At 42.3% G+C, this 15,441-nt stretch overlaps 2 protein-coding genes across 4 annotated transcripts in view; both read right to left on the bottom strand.

The window, feature by feature from the left end:
- Positions 1-109: 109 nt before the first annotated feature.
- On the bottom strand, positions 110-5,778 carry LOC115391732 (histone-binding protein RBBP7). Of its 3 annotated transcripts, none has more exons than XM_030096070.1 (12): positions 5,613-5,778; positions 5,098-5,242; positions 4,580-4,725; positions 3,798-4,013; positions 3,565-3,680; positions 2,088-2,248; positions 1,869-1,995; positions 1,694-1,771; positions 1,266-1,342; positions 1,114-1,171; positions 595-705; positions 110-456 (listed from the first exon to the last, which is right to left on the bottom strand). In XM_030096070.1, exons 1-12 carry the CDS (start codon positions 5,626-5,628, stop codon positions 385-387), a joined length of 1,323 nt encoding a protein of 440 aa, XP_029951930.1. In that variant the 5' UTR covers positions 5,629-5,778; the 3' UTR covers positions 110-384. The 3 variants fall into 3 exon arrangements, with proteins under 3 accessions (XP_029951930.1, XP_029951937.1, XP_029951946.1); XM_030096077.1 differs by having other exon boundaries at positions 3,798-3,974; positions 5,613-5,777; XM_030096086.1 differs by having other exon boundaries at positions 3,798-3,971; positions 5,613-5,777.
- Positions 5,779-12,274: 6,496 nt separating this feature from the next.
- hdgfl3 (HDGF like 3) overlaps positions 12,275-15,441 on the bottom strand; it is a 4,679-nt gene continuing 1,512 nt past the window's right edge. The window contains exons 2-6 of the mRNA XM_030096873.1: positions 14,802-14,878; positions 14,398-14,536; positions 14,081-14,242; positions 12,395-12,529; positions 12,275-12,303 (exon numbers count right to left, since the gene is read on the bottom strand). Coding sequence (XP_029952733.1) covers positions 12,277-12,303; positions 12,395-12,529; positions 14,081-14,242; positions 14,398-14,536; positions 14,802-14,878 — 540 coding nt within the window. The 3' untranslated portion in view covers positions 12,275-12,276. The remainder of the gene's footprint in view (positions 12,304-12,394; positions 12,530-14,080; positions 14,243-14,397; positions 14,537-14,801; positions 14,879-15,441) is intronic.

Here is a 15,441-nt window from a genome sequence, read left to right as displayed (position 1 = left end):
GGAGGAGGATGGCGGAGTTCAGCCGGACAGGAGACCATTCGGGGAGCTCAGCATCTGTAAGGCGATCTGGCCCTTTCAAATTTAACTGGTCTGCAGAGTTTCTGGTGACTTTGCATTGGTTCACCACAAACACTGCTGGAGAGACCACCTGAGCAGGGACAGCGTTTCAAATCTTTTTTTTTTTTTTTTTTTCCGAGCGTTCTGTGCTTTTAGGTACCTGGGTGAAAGCAAAATGAGACGGGAGCCAACGGTCTGAGCTGCCTCCGACTCCCCAGCAGCTCCTGTTGCACTTGAGATAAGCCAGAGGGGGAAAAGGAGAGGCTGGACTGGGCGTGAAGCTCTGGGAATGAGGAGGAGTCGACACGGGACAGGGCTGCAGGAGGGTTACGACCCCTGAGCCTCCAGCTCTGAAGCAGGCGTGTTGTCCGGCTCCTCGTCGTTGTAGATGTTCTCCGCCTGGAAGGGAGAGGCAGACGTGGAACAGTCCATCAAACATACCTCCCTGCAAGCTGGTCAAACTTTCTGCAAGAGACTGCAGGAGCAGCAGGCGTGTGCACGGCTGACGTGTGTGTGTGTGTGTGTTGCTGTACTCACCATCTGCCACACTTGCATGATGTTGTCCTCGGACACCGAGCAGATGACCCAGGGTTCGTTGGGGTTCCAGGAGAAGTCTGAGATCTTGGCCGTGTGTCCACCGTGGATGAACTGAGGGAAGGACACGTGCTTTAATAACCTCAGAGGGGTAAACAGGCCCACGGGGCAAGGCAACCCGTCAGGATATGGATGTGAGAGATCAGTACTCGGCACTCAGAGGTGACATGAATCTTAAAGTTGTGTAATTAAAATGTCACCAAGCTGATCTTCCATGTCTAATTTAGGACTTCATGACACGAAAAGCACAAATGTAGAATCTCTACATCAAAATTCCCTGCTATTCTTCCTCTCAAAATAGTTGCTCAAATGGGTGTGTGTTCCAGGCTGTACTGTTGACAAATAAAAATGTCAACGATGAGTATGTAAAAATAATAAAACAGTCATCTTAAAGCACTTCTGCAGAGTAAAACTAAACAACTGGAGGAGAGGTGTTAACCGTCAGACAGTAAGATGACGTACCAGCAGCTCCGGCGGTCCATCCTCGGCATCCTCTGCCGATTGCTCCTCTCCGATTTTACTGCAGGAGAAAAAAGAAACAAAGTCCATCAAGCTGGAGAGGACTCTTCACATATATATTGTTTCCAGCGTTAAACGGAGGTGGGGATGTTTACCTGAGGTCCCAGACGTTGAGACGCCGGTCGGTGCCGCTGGAGGCCAGGATGGTCTCGTTGTGAGGAGACCACTGGACCTAATGAGCAGAACAAGAAAAGAAACCTCCTCAGGGCCTTCAAACGTCTGAGACAGCAGCACGACAGCCGGCCCAGTCATGTGGGAAGTGACACTGCTGTTGCCATAGAAACGAGCACAGAGCAGGTCAAATAGGATTAAGCTGCAGAATGAATAAATATTTATCGAAGTGTGTTTGGTGTCAGTGTCGATTGGCTCTGCAAAGTTTAGAGTAAAACAGGCCACAGGAGAAACGCCACTGCAAGCCGAGGAACATTTTAAGTTTCTGCCATTATTTAGAGGAATTAAAACAAGTTCACATTTGTATAAACACATGAACAAGACCGAACTCTTTGTATTGTGCAGTCCTTACTTGGAAAATCTCATCTTTATGGGATTCGAAGGAGTGCAGCTTGAGTTTCAGGTTCCTCAGGTCCCACAAAGCAACAGTCTGAGAGAAACAAACAAATCCGGCTTGATCTCAGTTGTGTTGTTTACATAATCACTGACGTGGAGCAGGACTTTGTGTTGTGACGTCTCGTCTTCACCTTGTCCGCGGAGCCGGTGGCCAGGATGAACTCGCTGTAGGGGTTGAAGCTCAGGCAGTTGACCTCGGCAGTGTGAGCGTCCACAGCGTGGCTGGCTTTAGAGGTGTTGTGAGAGCGAGTGTCCCATCTGGTGGGGGACGGAGAGAAGTCAGAGACAGCAAAAAAAAAACAAAAAAAAAAACAACACAATTACAAGGAGTGCCTCAATCAGTGACTCACATCATGAGCTTCTGATCGTCGGCGACGGAGCCGAACAGCGACTCGTGGAGCAAATGCCAGGAGACGTCTTCCACCACTGCAGTGTGGCCGGTGAAGATGGTCTTGGCGTCCACCACCTTGCCTTCCTTCGAGCTGGCCCCGATGTCCCATAGGCAGATGGTCTGGAGGAAAACACAAGCATTCTTAATTTCTATCCTTCACTCAAGGCAAATGTGCTCAAGTAATCTGAATTAGAACGTCTCATTGATTTGCTGTCTCTAGGAAAAAGCCAGACGGGCGGCCAAATTCCCCTGAAGGACACCAACAGCTCTACACGGGACGGAGCTGGTCTTTTACCACTCAGGTCAGACTCAAATCGGCCTCCGTCAACGTGACTGAACTGGATTCGAATTCACAATCAAACTCGATACACAACAGTCGTCACCTTAATTTCATCTCCAACATGTGGGATCATTCTACACTGAACGCAAGAATGGTGTTTCTAGTGGGTCATATGACAATAATGCACCAACATAAGAAGAGGAAGCGCGTCAGACAGGCCATCATAGACTTATGAAATGTCCCTTTACTGTGATTCATTCATGTTAAATGTTAAATTATTTATCCATATATGTAATGAAATTTTACTATGTTTGGATAGGAGTTGTTAAATGCAGAAAATTAGAGACTCTGCTTTCTTTCTGGAAAAACTTCTATCTTCATATATCAAATATATTCTTTATTTTACATTTTGCATGTTCAACCAACTTGAATAAACAACAATAATGAAAAACTGACCAGTTAGCTAAACAGCTTTTTTAGAGAAGTCAATTAACCAACCGAATAGTTGATGACTAGAACGTTTGAATGTCAGACTGTTTGCTGCAGCTCTAATTTGAAATCAGTATGAGTGAATCAGTATTACTCATTTCACATGGATCTTATGTGACTGGTCTAATTTTTACGGCTGACTCCCACGCCGAATGACAGGACAGTGAGCTCGAGCGTTGCAGCGCAGAGCGCTAATGAGTCAGAAACATTATCTAACATGACAATAATTGTCTTTTATTCTTCTGATCACAGCTGACTGTGTGATCCATACGTCTGACTGAGATCATGTTTCACACTGGACGCCCTCCTGACGTGACATTCAGGGGACGTCTGAATTCTGACCTTTCAAATCACAGAATTTTAACTTTATTCATGCACAATATCAGCACATTTACAGAGGAAGGAGATTTTCTCTAGAGGAGTAATTAATGATATTTGACAATTTAAATGAAATAATGTCACTGCAACCTGCTAAAGCATCCAAGTTCTTCTCACACAGAAATGCTTGAGTCATCTAATCTAATATATTTTCTCATATAGTCGACTTAAAGTGGATCTGGTGGAAAAAACCCTTTCGGCTCTGCTCTGACTCACTGTAATCAGGTTAGCTCTCCTCTCCAAGCACTTTCTGCACGTTTTCTGCTCAACCTCGGCTCTTCTCACTTACATGGTCATCGGAGGCACTGAGCAGGTTTCCACTAAGGTTTGGATTCCAGGAGAGACCGTAGCCTTCCTTCTGGTGTCCTTTCAGCCTGAGGTCAGGACTGCACTCCCCACTCGGATCTGGGAAAAAAACAACAACAAAAAAACAAACAAAAAACAAATGTATATAAGAATGTGTGATTCACTTCAGAGCAGGCATGTGTGCGGTTCTAAACTCGTAATCAGTGGTGATCTCACCTGGCTTGGAGGGGTGTTTAGTGTAGTCAAACACCAGCACGTCAGAGGTGGGAGTTTTGGTGGCGATGATGCAGGGGCTCTGCGGCATGTAGCGTGCTCGGTTCACCTCTCCCTCGTGGTTGATCTTGATCTCGATCTCTATTTTCCCACTGACGGAACCAAACCCACCAAACTCTGAAAAGACAGCAAGCTCGGGCTGTAGTTTATCTGAAGCTGGACTTAGAAAACAGAAGTCCAGAGTAAACCTGTGACACTGCCAGTTACACTAATCTATAAGAGATCCACCTGTTCTGTCTGCACATGATTGAAAATAAGCTCCTCGAAACAGTCACGATTCATGGAAGAACAAAAAAGCAGTTATCTCTTCCTCACTGATTAAGAGAAGCAATGGCGGCTCTGTGTTTGTACTGCTTTAGAGATTTTCACTGTACCTTCACATTGTTCAGTTGCGTGCTAACATGCTAATACTACCTCTGGCAGGAGAATGGATAGGAGAGATTCCAGCCCACCTACACACGAGATGACCTACCTGCTGGAAAACACAGGAGACAGAATAGAAGTGGTTTAAGCACACAGAGTGGACACACACGACTCAGCTGATCACCAAAAACAGTAACATATTCCTGGTGTTCTGAGCCTAATCTCTGTAACAGAGTTACATGATGTATTGCATATTTATCAAAGCCACTGTGTTGCTCAGTTCCTGATTTGAGAAACATCAACACTACTCACACATAGTAATTTTTTTGATCTACTCAAAATAACAATGTCTGCACACCTACCTCCTTTCTCGCTGTCGTAATGCGAGGCATCAAACTGCGCATCGTCGTTTGGTACCTGGACGCTCGCAATCACGAGATGGTTTTGCTCGTCAGATGTATGGGTCCCCAAAACCAGCCTGTGCACTGTGTAGTCCTTCCCCTCTGGCCTGCAAGTAGCATCGACATGAACTATAAACACAGGCTTTGCCAAACAAACACTTGCTTCTGTGATGAATAAATTCATTCTCCAGTCATGGATTTGTTGTGCAAACAAACATAAAAGGAAGCATAATTATTAGATATGTGCAAAAATAGGCAGTAAAAAAACAAAACAAGACAGTGAGGAAAATGGAGGTGTTGACAGAATGGCTCTGTAGAAAAATAAACGCCAGAGTTTGATAATAGAAATCTAGTAGATTATTTTATACATGTGGTGCAGTCACATCAGACAGTGGCGGTAAGGAGAGTAATGAAGATGTCACAAATGTTCAAAGTGCAGCTGGGATCACGTGCATTAATCTGGAGACACTGCTGCACACCTGTTGACATCTGGAAGCCACTGCACAGTGAGACTGGGCCACTCCAGGGCGTGGGTCATCACCAGGTCGTAGAGGAAAGGGGTGTTTTTCTTCCAGATCTTGTACTCCTCATTGATCACCCTTTCCTCCACTGCATCATCATACACTGGAAGTAAAGGAAAAGTTAGTTTCAGCATTAGAGAATACCCAGAAGCTCCCTATTTATTGCAATAACCTATAGAAACGTGCTGTTATGATTGATTTCATTGCAATTTGACAGTAAGCTGTAATTCATTTGCCTGAATGCCTATAAACATCCAAAACACTGAATGAAGGCATAAGCACGTGTTAGAAACATTTAATAAATCATACTTAAATTAGCATTTATTGGAGGAAGAGGAGCACATCTGCCTCTTCTTCATTAGACAACACAGAGTCTTGACAGGACTTCACTACAGAGAGCTAGCATGTCATGCTAACGGAGCACCGGGCGGCACGCGAGCCAACCCCGCAGAGGGAGCTTCCGTTCCCCGCACCTTCTTTATCCGCCATGTCCCCGAACTCTGCTCTCTGTCGCGATGCTGGGAAGCACGCTAACTTGGCGTTGTCGCTATGAGCCCCTGTTTCGCCTCCGCGCCGCTCCGGTTGCGTCGCTCCTTCCTTTTCACCGCCGAAATGCCGCTGCAGACTGCGCGTGCGTCAGCGTGTCCGTCAGCGCGCCGGTCCCGGCACGAGCCAAAGCTGCGCGCGGGTACTGCGCAGAGAGCCACACGCGGTGCTGCTGGGTAATGTAGTTCCGTCTGTTATTTCTTATTTTCATTCATGAAACATGTAACAGAAGAGATTGATACCACATTAACATCAAATGAAAAACATTTATCTTGGATTATATCTTTGGTAAATTTGAGCTTATGCCACAAAGTGTACTTTTGGGCTTTTTGCCGACTCACTGCAGTTGAAAATATTTCTATTCAAACTTAAAGTCATTTGTCTTGCTTGTAAATTTTCATACCCAAAAATGTGAATGTGCTAAAGAAAAACCTCTTTTTTGTGTCTTCACAAAAGCACTGCAAAAGTATTTTAAATCAATATCTGCTGATGAAAACAAGAAAGCTTAAATTTATGAGATTGTGCTACTACTAATTTTTTACTCGTGACCCCTGGCATGTTTTTCTTTTGTTGGCCAGTTTATGTTAATGTGATGTTTATCCCTTCTGTTGTCTGTGAAATAATAATAACAGTGTAATGATGACATTAAAAGTTCTGACTTTGTTTCCGGGGGCAATGTAGTACTGATGGACTATTTTGACTATTGGAGAGTTTAATGAAACGTTAAGTAAAATGCTGCTGCTCGATGATTGTGATGAATGTCATTACATGTTTTCAGAAATCAGGAATCTTGGTAACCATATTTAAATTGTCAAAATGTTGTGTCTGTACTCTGCTGTCCATCATTTGGCTCTGCTTTGGTTGCACCAGAAAACACTGTCCCCCAGAAACAAGCCAGTTCTTTCCACCACTGAGGGATCACTTTGGATGTGGTTTTTTCAGTAGCATTGTGGCGTTGACCCTTCTGGGCCACCGTAGCACACAACCCAGTGTCATCATGAAATTAATTTTAAAATTTAGAATTAAACTTTAAACTGATGCAGAGTACACATGACTGAAATGTCAATTTTTTCGGAAAAATAAAATGACTACAATCTTAACTTAGCCGTTATCAGCAATTTCCCCCTTGGTTTAATAAAGTAGTTCTACTGTTTTATTTTTTTATTTTTTATTTTTTGTCTGGTGCAAAATACAGTGACATGTCCAGAAATCTCCTTGAACTAGCTGTTGTGTTTTTCCAAACTCCCTCTGATAGTATGACTTTCAGTAAAGTGGCAGCATCTCTGATGCCTCAGCTCGAGTCTCAGTGTTGTGTCGTGTTGTGTCTGTTACAGATTGCACGAGGACTAAACACCAGGGACGGAAACTGAGGTGATAGGTAAAGACATCTGTGTGCGCATGCCGCTTGTGTGTGTGTGTGTGTGTGTGTGTGTGTGTGTGTGTGTGTGTGTGTTCTCGTATTTCTATCCTTGTTGGGGCCAAATGTCCCCACAAGGATAGCAAAACGTGGAACGACGTGCCTTGTGGGGACCTTTTTCCGGTCCTAAGTAGGAGAAACAGTGTTTTCTTGACCATGTTGTTGTTACTGAAAAAAGTAAAAGTGCAAAAACATTTCTTTAGGGTTAGGCTTTGTTGTGGTGTGGGTTAGGGTTAGGGTAAGGGTCAGGGTTAGGGGCTAGACATGAATGGGAGTCAATGGAAGGTCCCCACAAGGATAGAAATACAAGACTGTGCGTGTGTGTGTGTGTGTGTGTGTGTGTGTGTGTGTGCGTGCGCACACCAGCATTACAGCCTCTTTCTGCATTCCAATAAGTTTATTTTGTAAAAGTCTCGTCCATAAACAGCAAAAACAGTTTACCGTAAATTACAAACTTGGAAAACTCAAATCATGTTCTGAATACGAGCATAACAAAGAGTCGAAGGAGGAGGGAAAAGTTTACAAAGAGAAGGTTTCATAATCATTTAAAAAGAAATGGTCTGTATCCATAAGGACAAAAAAAAAAAGTAAAAAAAGCAATCAAGTGTCATCATGACTGCAATAAACTCTCATCATGGAAGGAAATGTTTAAAGGCAACAGAAATAAACTAAAAATGAATATTTGTTTTCAACAAACATCAGATTTTTAACTAAGGCCTGATGGACACTTGTAAAATAAAGCTGTGGAGAACAACAGTAGGGCATGCCACTATAAAAAGCTCTGAAATATACAGTGATCTATCTCACAGGTACACAGAAGAACAGATGTGTCACTTTTCCATAAAAAGATGAGCCGTTATCTAGAGCAATCCCAGTAAGAATAGTGGTCCTATATCCTACAACATAAGTAAAATATACAGATAGAGTTAATAGGGAGTTACAATGTGTAACCCTGTTGTGCACAACACTCCATACATTTATCTATGTACTTCCATTCATCTTTTTTCTGGTTACATAAATGAGTAACATATAGCGTGATGGGTAATGTTTGGACGGCTACTGAATATTCCATTAAGTCACTCCCATAATTATCCTCGTTTAAAAAAAAATCCTATTTCAAGCTACAACTAGAGTGATCAGTACACTGCAATACCAACATATATCATAGACGGTAGGAGATTAGATTATATATATGTATATATATATTTATATTTATATGTATGCATATATATATATACGGTGGTCTTATCAGATGCGTTTGTACACTGACGGGTGTTGGTGACAGAACGAGTGGGTCTGCAACAGCCTGGATAAATATAGTGGACGTGTTATAACGAAGCACCGGGGTGAAGTTAAGACGCCCGATTCTGCCTCAGAGTGACGACAGTGACTCGACAGTGTTCTACTCATGGTTCCAGGTCACAGCTAGAGTTCAATTGTGACGCATATTTAACAAACTACCGTGAAAGTGATGCTCAGAGTACATATAATAAATCACTTTCCAACAACACTGATGAAGGTTTCTCTTGTTTACCGGGCAAACGGTTTGTGTTGGATATGAGAATGACTGAGTCTACTTAAAAGAAAAAGAAAAGAAAAAAAAATCCAGCCAATTTTTACAGTCTTCTTGTTAAGTTTTGGGGTTTGAATTTTACCTGTTTTGAGTAATTGCAGTATTTTTTTTAAAAATTGTACCCATTAGCCTAGTTCTCAAGCTCTAATTATATGGTATACTTTAATTTTGTAGTTTCTTCTTGTTACAATAACAGTTCATAACTTAGAGACATGAGGGGTTTCCTGATGAGCTACTTTTTCATCTGTTATACATAATTGTCAAATATTTATCATCATGAGCATATTTTCACATTGGAATGTTGTCTTTGTGGAAAGTGTTATAAAATATCTTAAGATTTAAGGATAATTTTTAATTCTGCTTTGGATTCCTGAATACCTCTCCCACTTTCTGATGCATAATGCAAAATGTATCTTTATGGCGACATCACCTGGCAAAATGCATTTTACAAAAGAAGTTAGAAGCAAAAAAATAGAAATGAAGGAAGAATAACAAAACCTAAAGGTAAACAAGTTGCTTCTTCTTCTATCAGAGCTAAAGTGTAAAGTTGGGGCAAGAGAAAGAGCACTGTTATTAGAAGTAAAAAATCCCAAAGCATAAAAATATGAACCTCATCTACTCAAATGTTTGTATTTTTCGTTACGTTATCACACATCTTATATTCAAACATCATGGTGCAGCCTGAATTATGCAGCTTTACAGCGTCTCCCGCTGGGGATCTCATAAACAGCAACTGAAAATGTCAATCACATGTTGGACACTAGATTTGTTCCGATTCCAATACCAGTATCGGAAACTGCGCCGATACTGCCAAAAATGCTGGCATCGGTATCGGCGAGTACTGGAGTCCAGGCACCGATCCGATACCACGTCATTAATTAAATTAGTAATCTATGTACTGGTCCGTTCCGTTAGCTCCTTTAGCTCTGTTAGCACTGACCCTTCTTCTTCTGGGATGTTTTGGCAGCTTGCATCCCGTTGGTTGCACTACTGCCATCTGCTGGTTGTTAGCTCTGACACGGTTCTTTGCCGTGTTACTGTGCTGCAACTGCTGTTCTTGAGAAGAAGAAGAATGGATCACGTGACAGATGTACAGCTTAAAGAAGCCTATTTTATTATTTAAGAGTACAGCTTCTGCTCTTTGGATTTAACTTCATAGGTTGGTTTTTGGCGATAACATTTTGGAAAGTAATCTTTTAAGATGCTGTTGAACTATTTTTTTACTGTTCTATTTAAACGCCCTGTTTATTTTACTATGTTATGTTTGCACCCTAATTAAAAAATATATTTCTAGATTTGTTTATTAAGTTACTGTTGCACTACTGTTATTTATACTGTTTTATCTAAACGACTTCATTTTACAATATTGTGTCTGCACTTTAATTTAAAAATGCAACAACATATATTCCTAGATTTATTTAAGTTGTCATTGCACTACTGTTTAATACTGTTCTTTTTAAATTCCCTTTTAATTTAAAAATATTGGGGCTGCACTTTAAGTTATTGAAAATAATTATTCCTAGATTGATTTACTTCAATTGCATTTGTACTGCTGTTTTTTATCCTGTTCTATTTAAAAATAAATGGCTTGACTTTGCTGTATTGATTCATGTTTTAGAGGGTTTAACCTGAGCCAGGCCTTACCAGAATGATAATCATGTGACAGTCGAGCGGTGTGGCATGGTATTATTTCATAATATACTGGTATCGGATCAGTATACTCGGTATCAGCCGATACCAACAGTGAAAGTATCGGAATCGGTATCCGGAGGCAAAAAATGGTATCGGAACATCTCTATTGGACACGCCCTTTATGCTTCCCATTTTACTGGAAATACATACATTTATGGTTCAAATGGCCCTCTGAAATTCACACAGAGATCTTTAAGCCTAAATCAACTCCACAGAACGCCCGCCTCAGCCTACTATCATGGTTTGTTGCTACATTTACGTTCATCCTTGAAAACGTATTTCATGGCATTTAAAGAGACACAGCAGCTGCAGTGTCTCACTCTGTTTGCTTCTGTTCTCCATCAACAGAAATGTAATTTTTCCTGTGTTTTATAAGTTGCTCATTATAGCAGAAGACCTGTTCAGTATTGAAGGTGCATTAAGGAGTTTGCACGTTTTATGCAAAACAGCGCCCCCTGCAGGCCTTGGGCGTAATGCAGCTTAGTGAAACACCTGTGCCTGTGGCTTGCGTGCACGGAAGAGGGGAACTCCTTCCTCGCTCTTTTAGTTGCGCTCGAGTAAAATTTACGTTTCTTTTACCTGGTGGGGTCTGTGCTGGAGCTGTGGCAGTGCTAGAAGCCAGTCTTTTCTTACTTTCTGGAAGATCCTGCTCAGTTGTTGCTCACTAAGCATCTCGCAGAGTAATGGCGGACAAAACGAAACCTAACTAAATCAGGTCAGCCGGAGCACACATTACGTCATTCCTCTCAAATTCTCCCCAAAAAAAATTGTGGTGCCAGACCGGCACTGTGACTTTCAAGTGACAGTTTAGCACTGTTAGAGGTACTTTCAATGAATATGTCAGGGCACATTGTACACATCATTAAAAATGTGTAACATATTTATGGTGGAAAATAAGTATTTTTAAAGTTGAAAAACTCCTTAATGCACCTTTAAAGAGCCGCCTTATGAAGCCAAAAAAAAAACCCATACGTGATTATTCACAGTCAGCATCTACAAACAGGACTTATTGGCCTTCTACTTAGTGAATTTCATTGTATTTTTTTTTCTATTTCTAATGGATATATCAATCAGAAGAGTCCACTGCCCACAGAATTTTAATGAATGAATGAATGAATATGTTCATTATCTCTACATGATAATGGAGCCATTGTTTCATCAGAGCTCTGGATTATTACTGAAGTTTTCTGTGCTTCATGGTGCTCAGAATATACACTTGAACATGAAAAACCCACACAGGCAGACTTTTACAAAACATGACACTCCACTGCCTTTTTTCCTCTCTATCACAGTTAAAATGGAGAAAAAAGCTCCACCCACAGCAGACATCAATATCCTACAGTCATCTAACAGCTTGTCGACCTGGCACACCTCACGAGTTAAGATTCTTCCTGGTCCGTTAGACCAAAGTACAAAAAAAACATCATATAAACACAATTAAAGTCATCACAGCCCCTAACGTTTGGTCAAAAGAGTGCGGGAAATGCCTTCAGCTAGCTAATGCCCCTTAAAATATTCTTCGCCTCGAACCAGAGACTTACAAACATTCAGGAATGAGAAATCTTCAGCGGTGTGTTTCAGAGCGTCCGCGATGGGCGGGGCTTCGTTTCCTATCACAGCGCCTCACCGGGGAACTCAAGTTCTGAATCAGCCTGAAAGATGACAGAATGCCCACGCCGCCAGCAGCGGTGATGGAGCATCCAACACACACACACACACACACACACACACACACACACACACACACACACACACACACACACACACACACACACACACACACACAGGAGGAGGACGAGGAGGAGGTGAGGATGGCAGCCAGGAGGCGGCGCTGATGAGGAATCCTGCTGAAGGTTCACTTTTCAAACTTCACAGGTGCACAAAGCCACGTCCCCGTCACGCGTCTCTTTTAATGTTCCTCTATGAGCAGCTGGTTCTGGGAGGGAAGCAGCAAAAAACACAGACAGGGATGATTCCAGGCACAAGTTCAGGGTGGAGGTAAAGCTGACGGCGCCTGGCGCCCCCACCTTACTGTCGGCTGTGTTCTGGATGATGTCGTTGTCGGCGTCTCCGCCGTCCGAGCCGCTCTTCTGGTCCTCGTCCTTCCCGTCCTTCTCCAGGTCGTCCTCCCCGGACGAGATCCTCGACAGCTTGGAGGATTTCTGGAGCATGAAAAGCAGCAGGTTGTGATTATCCGCGATGATAAACTCTCTGGGTTTACGCTCCGTCTCGTCCACATTCGGTTTATCTCTTCACAAATAAATTCTACTGTATGACGTGTGATTTGAGACACAAATTCGCTATACCTGGAATACAATACAAATTGAAATATCAAGTTTGTTCCTTAAACTCAGTTCGGTTTGATTAAAAAGGGAGAATTAACAGATATTCTCAGTTTGGAGAATTTAATGCTGTTCAGTGTTACAGTGAGGCAGGCTGACGCCGTGCACAACATACCATATTTATATGAAAGGTTGATCTTATATACAGTATATATAAAACTATATATTTCATATTTTATAAAAAAATATATTTGTATGTTATAGAGATTTGATTTTGATTACATTAAGTTTCAGATGCTATTTCTTTATGAAATATGTGGTTTTTTTTGTCAATAATGTCAGATCACATGTGGATGATTCCAACAAAAGGGTGACAGAATGATGAAAACCATTCGAATGTCAAAGGTGACGCACAACGACGTCCTGCAGTGTGTGTGTGAGCGCACGCGCGTGTCTGTGTGTGTTACCACTGTGTCAGTAAAAATAAAATAAAGGCAGTAATTGAGACTAACTGCTGAGTACTTTGTTTCAAACTGGCATAAAAAATGAGCAACGACTCCTGGATGCTACACACACACACACACACACACACACACACACACACACACACACACACACACACACACACACACTCGTATGCCGTGTGTAATGGAGACTGGTTGCTAGGGAACTGTGGTTGCTAGGCGACGGAGAGGATGCGTGTGCCTGCTGCTTCCATTTACAGCAGCGATGCTGTCATACAGTGAGGCAGAGCTCAGCTCTGCAGTGCACTGGGAGCCTTCACAACGGGATTCAAACCAACGACCGTCGTCGACATTCACCTCAGAACTTTGGGGACAGACGCCGCGAAGGGAAACGGATATCTGATGGCTAACGGGACAAATTCAAACAGCTTGACCTCCTTTCAAAATCCATACCTGGTGGAACGAGCCAGGCGGCCTTCCAGGACTGCTCATGAACAGAAAGGCTTTATTTAGTTCTCTGAGAGTATTTACAGCATAATTCAGCCTGTTTCAGTGAAATCAGTGAATCTGTGTTCTGCAGAGCGACAACACATTATAACATCATGAAAAAACTCCATGTATTGGTTTATCTAGTCTGATTTGAGGAAAGTCATGAAGGACAGACAACATGTTCCTGCTCTGTCAGAGATCCACCTCATCGCAGTCGGTCAATGTGAAGCCCAATGAAGGAAAACCACAACTCCACTCATCTTTTTGGACACTTTGTGGAACTGTTGGAAGTTAATCTGCAGCCGTTTTATAACGGAGAGAAAGTCGCTGAGTTAGGAAGTCAAACCGAGCTGCACTGGCCACATCAGAACAGCTGGTTACCGAGCAAGTGTCAGAAAACAGTAAACTACAACGATCGATCCAGTTGTCCCTTCAGTTCCAGCCTGTGTTAGTGGACGTCTGGTACCGGTGCCGGTACCTTGGAGCTGGCCGTCTTTTTCCGTTTGGACCCGGTCTTGTCTTCCTTCAGCTTGTCCTTGTCGTCTTCCTCCTCGATGGAGTCGCCCTCCTCACCCTCGCTGCTGCCGTCGGCGGCGTTGCCCCTCTCTTCTGTTTCTGAAGAGCTCTGCTGCTGGATCGTCTGTTTCACAACAACAAACACACACGAGACAAAAACACACGGCTTTTATTTTGCGGGAGTAAAAGCAGAATGAAGTCGTTTATCAGTGTGAAGCTGCAGATCCACGGTTCCCTGAGTGGTGAACGAGGAACAGGTACAGAGACAGATCAGCTGACCTGGTAGCCGGTGAACTTGACTCCCGGGTTGTTCTCGATCTCCCACAGGCCCTCGTTGAAACCTTTCCTCTTGTTCGACTTGCCAAATTTGTCTTTATACTCCTTGTAGGGCAGAAGATCCTTTGGACCCAAGAAAGCACTAAAGAAAGAAAAACAGTTGTTATTGTTTTCATTACTGCTGGGATCATGTGCAAGAACAGACAAAAAAACAGCCCGGTTTGAAAACAATAAACATTTATGAAATGCTGAGACTGAAGGGTAAAATTCTGTCATCAAGCGTGAAGCACACTGATGATGACGGGACAGACGTGTTATCAATGAACAAGCAACTCTGTGTTTATATAGAAAAGCTACTGTTTAAAAACGGGAGCTGATTTCTTCCCCGGTAAAGTCAAAGATCGTACGTTTCGTGGGTTCCAAAGAAGAAGATGGGGTACTTGTTGGCAGGTGGTTTGACGGCTCCTTCAGGAAGCTCATCGATCTGAGGGAAAGGAGGAGAGAAACAGTGTTATAGATGATCGATTTCATTCATTTGAATTAGAAAAACAGCTTTTTTTTATGTATACAGTGTCGAATACATAATGAACTACATGTAAACTGTTTATAAGCTGTTTATTTTTTTTTTAGTTTGAAGGTTTGTGAGGAAAATACTCACTTGGTCATAAAGGTTTTAGACCTCAAGTTCAACGCATTCATGTTTATATTTGCTTGTGACTGTTTAAATGAAAATGTTTTCAAGTGAAAATGGAAAACTTTCACTAAATTTTGGGTGTCCATTTAAACGACAAAAGTGCTTGGAGTGAAAATATATTTCCTTTTAAACAGGCATCGTTTTCAGAATGCTGAAATGTAAATGGAAAAATGCTTTGAAACGAAAATGTACAAATTATGCGTTTTCACTTCCCTGCTGTAGCGTATAAAGCAAAAACCTGCTGCTTAGAATTTCACAAAAGAACAGAACACACACTTCACTGCTCTCTGATCTCATCTATAGCTTTTCTATAGCTTCACTATTGTGTCACAGTTTAGATAACCAAAACCACT

Source organism: Salarias fasciatus, chromosome 1, assembly GCF_902148845.1.
Source record: "Salarias fasciatus chromosome 1, fSalaFa1.1, whole genome shotgun sequence".
Classification (NCBI taxonomy): Eukaryota; Metazoa; Chordata; class Actinopteri; order Blenniiformes; family Blenniidae; genus Salarias; species Salarias fasciatus.
The sequence above is the reverse complement of the archived record's forward strand: the minus strand, read 5'-3'. Positions and strand labels throughout refer to the sequence as shown.

What these genes read in the sequence shown, in the direction of transcription:
- LOC115391732 (XM_030096070.1), bottom strand. An exon ending in TGGCTTCCAGATGTCAACAG is followed by an intron (nt 4,726 to 5,097) that starts GTGTGCAGCAGT and finishes TGCTACTTGCAG; the next exon opens with GCCAGAGGGGAAGGACTACA. An exon ending in GACGATCAGAAGCTCATGAT is followed by an intron (nt 1,996 to 2,087) that starts GTGAGTCACTGA and finishes GTCCCCCACCAG; the next exon opens with ATGGGACACTCGCTCTCACA.